The 7695-nt window shown below is 39.2% G+C and overlaps 1 protein-coding gene across 1 annotated transcript; it reads right to left on the bottom strand.

Moving 5' to 3' along the window:
- Window positions 1–100: 100 nt before the first annotated feature.
- On the bottom strand, window positions 101–7308 carry slc18b1 (solute carrier family 18 member B1). The gene is made up of 14 exons (XM_020487074.2): window positions 6893–7308; window positions 6407–6549; window positions 5432–5527; window positions 5161–5234; window positions 4889–5036; window positions 4417–4573; window positions 3963–4099; window positions 3661–3762; window positions 3453–3544; window positions 3257–3352; window positions 3034–3108; window positions 2837–2930; window positions 2531–2580; window positions 101–2386 (listed from the first exon to the last, which is right to left on the bottom strand). The coding sequence occupies exons 1-14, from the start codon at window positions 6933–6935 to the stop codon at window positions 2329–2331; spliced, it is 1365 nt and encodes a 454-aa protein (XP_020342663.1). The 5' UTR covers window positions 6936–7308; the 3' UTR covers window positions 101–2328.
- Window positions 7309–7695: the final 387 nt, after the last annotated feature.

Below are 7695 nucleotides of genomic sequence, written 5' to 3'. Positions count from 1 at the left end.
AAATCTATTTTGTTAGAAAAGTATGGTACATATAGCTAAATACATATACAAAATAATTATCTCTTTGAATGTGATACAAAACTATCTCAAACACAGATAGTAGACCAAATCTGTTATCTTTTATTATGAATTCCCTATTTTATTTGACCAGACTAATGTAATTTGGAACTCTGCAGTCAGTGAGGAAAAAGGTACCTATATTTCTCCTAATGCCATTATTGTAAATAGGAGTTTAAGAGAGCAGAAGCACACGTTGGAATAACACCAAAGGCATGTAACTACAAGACTGTAACAAAGGTCTAAGATTACATTAGGTACATATTTTCAAATAGTTTAGTGTACTTGAATAAACCACAGTTATGATCACTTGACAAGTGGATACAGTCATTTCGGTCAATGGGCAATCTACATAACCACGAAGGAGGTCAATAGCTATACACATTGTGTTCTGACCCCACTGTTCAGACAAATAATTCAAGTCATGTGGTGTTGGAAATGAGAGGCGTTTTACATAGTACTGCATTTCAATGGGTACATATTTACATTGCCAACTGATAAATGCCCATTGATTGTCATTAAGTAAACATTATTTTATGAACCATTCACCTATTCCTAAGTAAATGGTGTTTTGAAATAACTTGCTAAAAGCTCATTCAAAAAAGTTCCAAAGCTTTACCACAGCTTGTTGAGGTCCTTGACAGTTCAAGTAAGTATACACAGGTCTTATTTTGATATTGGCATAATGCAAACTGAACTGCTTTTGTTTGGATTGCTAGTGCTACTCTATGACAAGAAATGAGAAGTCAATCTGTGTAGCATCATCCTCTCAGTTTTACATTTTAATACAGTCCACGTTTAGCACCTCTGTAGTGTATATAGATATATATTGTTCACTGTCAGGCTGCTAATATACGGTGCCTTCAGAAAGTATTCAGACTCTTGAATTTCTCCACATTTTGTTACGTTACAGCCTTATGCTAAAATTGATTAAATAACAATACACTATAATGACAAAGCGAAAACAGGTTTTTAGAGATTTTTGCTAAATCTGGCACCATCCCTACGGTGAAGCAAGGTGGTGGCAGCATCATGCTGTGGGGATGTTTTTCAACAGCAGGTACTGGGAGACTAGTCAGGATCGAGGGAAAGATGAACGGAGCAAAGTACAGAGAGATCCTTGATGGAAACCTGCTCCAGAGTGCTCAGGATCTCAGACTTGGGCAAAGGTTCACTTTCCAAAAGGACAACGACCCTAAGCACACAGTCAAGACAACACAGGAGTGGCTTCGGGACAAGTCTCTGAATGTGCTTGAGTTGCCCAGTCAGAGCGCAGATCGAACATCTCTGAAGAAACCTGAAAATAGCTGTGAAGCAATGCTCCCCATTCAACCTGACAAAGCTTGAGATGAATTGGAGAAACTCCCCAAATAGAGGTGTGCCAAGCTTGTAGTGTCATACCCAAGAAGACTCAAGGCTGTAATTGCTGCCAAAGGTGCTTCTACAAAGTACTGAGTAAAAGGTCTGAATACTTATGTAAATGTGATATCTGTTGTTATTTGTTGCAAAAGTGTCTAAAAACCTGTTTTTGCTTTGTCATTATGGGGTATTGTGTGTAGATTGATGAGGAAATGTTTGTATTTAATACATTTTACAATAACAAAAATGTGGAAAAAGTAAAGGGGTCTGAATACTTTCCGAATGCACTGTACATTATCACCAAAGATTTTTTTATAACTAACCCAGGATAGAGCACAGCCTGTCGTTTCCAATGTAAATTAATCATAGTGGGCAGAACAAGTGAGGTGGTGGGCATAGCCAAGCAAAAGCTAGCGAGAGCCTATTGGTGTGTTCTAGCACGTATTTGCATATTTCTGTTAGGGAACATCTACTCTGTGAAATTTGCCCTTGCACTCCTAAATAATGCAATTTTTTAAAACTTTGGCAAAGGGTAAAGTCTACAAAACGTAGTCCACTCTGTTCGTAACAGTTTTGGAAACAGAAAACTGTAATGAGATCAAATGTTTCATTGAAGAGAAAATTTGCAGAATGTCGGCCAAAATCCATCTCGCTCCATCTTCTCTCACTCCCGGCCACTGGGCTTCCTCTCACCACCATGTTTGGTAATGATTGGAAACGCCAACCGGATGCTTCACATTTATACATCTGGTGAAATATCTTTCTCATTGTTCTGTTTTATCACAATCTCTAGCAATACAATGCATGCCCACCTCAATCTCTAGCAATACATACACATAATATTTTAAGAAGTGGTGTTTATTGTTTGGTACCCATCTCTCACTGTACATGTTCCTGGTAGATGATCTTTGTTCAGGACAGAAGACGGGTACGTTCATCTGAAGGTATTTTCCTCTTGATCTGAGGAGCCCTTTAGATCCAAACATATAAAAGCAAATTCAAGGACAAATAAAAATGTCTCCGGACCAGTTACTCTTTTCAAATGTCTTTCTCAACATTTCTCTTCTATTTAAATTTAAATGTTAATAAACAAAATATATAATGGAATCATTACCTTCTTTGTCGTGTTCCTTGACAGAGAAAATATATACCAAGAAAGAAAGCCTGAGGAGAGGAGGACACATTAGTTGTATTCAGACATCCCAGTTTTTTACTTGGCCCAGGGCTAAGACCCATGTGGAAAAGAAAAGAAAATCCATGCGACCTCAATACCTCTCACTAACTAGCATGATGTGGTTGATGTCAAAGCAAGCAATTTAGCACAGTAATTTGAGTTACCCATCCGTAGCGTCATTAGTGTTGAGGCAGGACTGACAGTATTGAAGTGTGTATAATAGGATAGGTAAATAGCCATACTTACGGCTAAAAAGGCCAGGCCTCCTTGAACAGAAGCAGCCCACTCAAAGCTCAGCTGCTGTGTGGTGAAGCCACCGAGCGTTGGACCACAAAACATTCTGAACAAATAAAACACACCTTTGTTTAGGATTCATATCTCCAAACTCGAACCTTCAAATCATGCCTCAGAGAGTTGATATGACAAATACTTTAAGCACATACCCAATGGACCACACTGCTCCAAACAATCCAGACACCAGTCCGAGAGTGCTCAGCCCCTCCTCAAATCCATTTTCACTGCCATCGGAAAATGATCAATATTATTCTGTGTCCTGCACCTCAGGCACTATGATGACACCTGTTTTTCTAAGTGAAAGTGGACATTGTAAATATAGTATATGTGTATGTGTACGTGCCCTGGTGTATATGTAAATGGTAATCTCACTATGCACAGTTGAGTATTTCAGGGAAGGTGGGGATGGCAATCATGCTTAGAGAGAATCCTATGACACCCAGCATGAAGACCAACAGCCACAGCTGACTAAAGAGACAAAAAAAAGTATAATTCTTATTGTTAGTATAATAGTAGTACAAGTATAGTAATAATAGTGCATTTCACACTGATAATAACAGATTCAGACCTCTGTATCTGCAGAATGGGGACAGGACCTAAGAACCAGAAACCAGTTGCTGTAGACAAGCCTCCTAGCACCATCAACCATGGCCTTGTGGACTGGAAACACAACCAGAAGGTAAAATCACATTATTGTCTATGTGTGTAAAAGAGAAGTTGTGACTTCGATACACCACTGGCATTGGTTGGTATAGTGTTGGGTTAACTGTACTCACAGGGAACCTGTCACTAACGATACCAAGCAGAGGTGAGGCCAGACAGTAAGGCAACGACAGGCCAAGCAAGAGAAGACCCACATAACCTGGAGAGAGGTCAAACTACATGTAGAAACAAAGGAGAAACATATTAAGGTATCGAGGTCCATCCTACTAGACATAACAATCACATTTTGAAATGAATTTTCAAACATGAGGCCTTCAATTATACCAGGGTTTGGAAAATGCCAGTTCAGTAAATTCATTAAGTAAACTGAATTTAAATGGAATTCACCTCTACCATGGTATACGCCTGGCTTTACCTTATCAATGGCATATATGGACAAGGTTGCATCCAGAAAGCCAAGTCCAGAGCTCAGGGTGAATATGGCAAAGCAAATGAGGACTATCTTCAGACGTGTGAACAGCCTGAAGAAGGAATCCTTGGTAGGATCAGCAGCTGAACAGTGGAACAAACAGATTAATATAATTTCGCACAAAATATCATCACAAGAATCATTTAACCCCCCCCAAAAATACTAAATAGTGTCAGTGGTCTAAGGCACTGCATCTCAGTGCAAGAGGCGTCACTGCAGTCCCTGGTTCGAATCCAGGCTGCCTTCCATCTGGCCTTGATTGTGAGTCCCATAGTGTGGCTGGGGTAGGCCGTCATTGTAAACTAACATTTGTTCTTAACTGACTTGCCTAGTTAAATTTTTTTTTAACTAGTTTATAGACAGATGACTATTAGTTAAAAGTTAATGAATAAAGAGTTACCAAAGCTTGGTAAGATGTAGATGTTGAAGGGGACCATAAGAAATAGAAAGCATCCCAGAGCCATGAAAGGGACTTCGTATCCAAAAGACTGATACAGCCATCCACCTATTGGTGGTCCCAGAATCAGACCCAGCCCTGTAAAGATCTCCAAACTACCCTGAGAAGACAAATTCAACACAGTAAACGTCCACATGCAGTTTTACCTCGTACCCACAGGCTTTTGTTTACAATTCCAAACAGAATCCAATTGTATCATCATATCATTACAACCAAATAGAGGAACTAGTCACGAGTCACGATGTTGCTAAGGAGGCTTTCAGACAGCCACAACACGAATAGGGGAAAACTTTTGGGATACAAAACATTTTAACAACCTAAACCATAATGCTTTTTTGTTTGAGCATGGTGTCTATTGCCTACACATAACATACCAGGCAAGACCCGTACACAAGGGTTGGTTGACTAAACTCACCAGAACAGTTGCTATGTTGTTGGGGAAAACTTTTGCCGAAATTGCAAAAGAAGAAGTCATTGCAGCACTGAAGCCCAGAGCATCAACAGACCTTATGATAAAGCACAAAGTAATAAAAGTACCTCCCTCAGGAACTCGGTCGAGTAAGCTGCAAAACAAGAAGGGGAAAAGTTTTAGACGAAAATATGTATTTGTCCAAGTTCAGTAAAATGTTGAAGAGGGCACATAGAAATGTGCTTTGGCTAGTGTCTGTTGATGGATAACTTACTCACCCAAAGAGAATGGTGCACCCCGATGATACGAATAAGCCTGAAATTAGCATGACCTTTGCCCCGATCTGGACAATCTGAAAGGACAGAGAGAGGAGGCATGGGTTACGTGTGTGTGACAAGTCATGTTGCAAGCAGAGTAGTCTGATGACTAGACGTAGGATGTGTGCCTCCCAAATGGCACCATATTCCCCATGAGTCTGGTCAAAAGTAGTGCACAACATAGGGAATAGGGTGTCTTTTGGTACATAGCCTAGTAATTCCAAATACTTACATATTTACCCAGTACTAAAGAGCCCATCAGATTACACAGAGCATAGCAGCCAAATATAAGTCCGATGACAGTCTGACTGGCTCCTTTTTTCATGGCCTGAGTAGAAACAATTCATACATAATGGTCCTGTACTATCAATACATTACAATAATCAAACATACAAATACTGCAACAAATACTGCAACAAATACTGCAACAAATACTGCAACAAATACTGCTTAACAAAATTGGGCAACAGTCATAACAGCTGACTTTATGAAACAGTCGTGACTCAAAGTGTTGTTTCGGGTCAGTCTATCACTAGCCACAGTTTAATCATCTGGGGTGAGTTTCCCAAAAGCAGAAAGATCAGCTCTAGCAATTTGATCACCAACGGTCAATTGGTAGGCAATAGACAAACAATGATATTCATGCCGAAGATGATCTGATGTTGTGTTGGAAAACTCACCCGTGAAGGTTTGTGCCGTTACTTGAGTTTTTGTTATACCTACCATAGGCTATCATTTCAGCCGTCATGACTTTATTGCATTGGTTATGTCATTATTCTGAGACCATTATATAGCCTAGTCCTTATAACAGAGATTTCAGACAGTCACAAGAGACTACTCTCTGGTCACTGAAATGCATATGTCCACTGGACAGCCTATCATCTGACCTGTGTTGATGTGTGAGTGTCCATTGTACGGCACATCATTGCCCTCTGGGGCTTTTCTCAAGTCCAACACATGATACACACACAATCATTTAAACAATAATATAGTGATATCTTCCATCCAACCAAGAAAATTAAGAGTGAACTTTAACATTTGTCATTTCTGTTTTGTAGGCTATTTTCTCCATCGGCAACGTGACAACTTATTCTATAATCTGAATAAAGAAATCATGATTCTGCATAATAATTCTGCATTACTGCTCAGACAGCATAGCCTGTTTCACAGGCAATGAAGAAATAAAATGGTTGGTATTGAACATTACCTCGTTGGGGAAGAATGGCCCCAGTATAGAGTAGCAGATCATTGAGCTGAAGTTGACAGATGCCATTGATATCAATGTGAGGATCTGATATCTTGTCATCCTTTGATTAGGACTACTTATTGATTCTTCTGATCTGCTGCCATCTAAAGAATGAATTGATCAAATAATGAATAAATCAATCAATCAGTCAATCACGCAGTAAACTGTTATGTTCCATTCATTAGAACACAACACAAAGCCATATTAGACTACATAATTGCAGTCAGAGTCCGACTGAAAACAAAACATGCTAACAATGTAAAAACTGTTCAATGAGAAATGCAGCTCATTTCCAATATATGTAGTGGTAGGAATTACATTCGCTAAATTACAAACGTTTTAATGATATTTGAATCTAGACATTTATAGAGATAAACTCTCAGAAACAATGTTTTATTATTAGAAAAACGGCCATTTATATAATTTATTCTATATAATGTCACCAACCTGTTTGTTGAACTTGATCAGAATCCATATTGTTGTCATTCATATTAAATTATACTCCCGATCCGGATTGTTATTCAAGTCACAAATGCCTAGACTAAAATTCCTGTTACACAAATAGACGATAAGATGTGGCTTCATAAAGTGTTAACAACACAGGGAAACCAAATGCGTCACAATTTGGCTGGTTAAATCCATAAATTAAAGTTCGGCGCTGGCGCTCGTCAAAAACAGCGTGGCTGTTGTCTGTAGAAAAAGCACTGAACCCAAACGCGCGTGTTTAGAGAGTTGCACTGTTAAATCTAGAGTTGTGACTGTGAACTGACTCGTTGAGTGAGTAGGGTGTCTTCCTGATGTTCGATAAATCCCGTCCTTAAGGGAGTGCACTAACACAATGGAGTGGCTGAAGCTCTCACAGTCTCACGTCTCACAGTTTAGGCATTAAATCAGAATGTTTAAGTTTAGGCATTAACTACCACACTTTAAGGTTAGGTATTAACTCCGAATGGTTAAAGTAACGGTTAAGGTTTGGGATAGGCTACCTGGGGCGGTAGGTAGCCTAGTGGTTAGAGCTTTGGGTCAGTAACTGAAAGATTGCTAGATTGAATCCCTGAGCTGGTAGGGATTCAATCTAGCTCAATCCCTGAGCTGGTAAGGTAAACATTTGTCGTTCTGCGCTTGAACAAGGCAGTTAACCCACTGTTCCTAGGCCGTAATTGTAAATAAGAAGTTGTTCTTAACTGACTTGCCTAGTTAAATATATATAAAAAAAAAAAAATGTCAAAAACAAATTTATATCACTGTTG

This window comes from Oncorhynchus kisutch, linkage group LG7 (assembly GCF_002021735.2).
Source record: "Oncorhynchus kisutch isolate 150728-3 linkage group LG7, Okis_V2, whole genome shotgun sequence".
In the NCBI taxonomy this organism is placed as follows: domain Eukaryota; kingdom Metazoa; phylum Chordata; class Actinopteri; order Salmoniformes; family Salmonidae; genus Oncorhynchus; species Oncorhynchus kisutch.
This window is presented reverse-complemented; position numbering and strand designations above follow the sequence as displayed.

What these genes read in the sequence shown, in the direction of transcription:
- slc18b1 (XM_020487074.2), bottom strand. Translation starts at nt 6,935, where the DNA reads ATGAATGACAACAATATGGATTCTGATCAAGTTCAACAAACAG. An exon ending in ACAACATAGCAACTGTTCTG is followed by an intron (nt 4,574 to 4,888) that starts GTGAGTTTAGTC and finishes TTGTCTTCTCAG; the next exon opens with GGTAGTTTGGAGATCTTTAC. An exon ending in TCGTTAGTGACAGGTTCCCT is followed by an intron (nt 3,545 to 3,660) that starts GTGAGTACAGTT and finishes TTGTGTTTCCAG; the next exon opens with TCCACAAGGCCATGGTTGAT.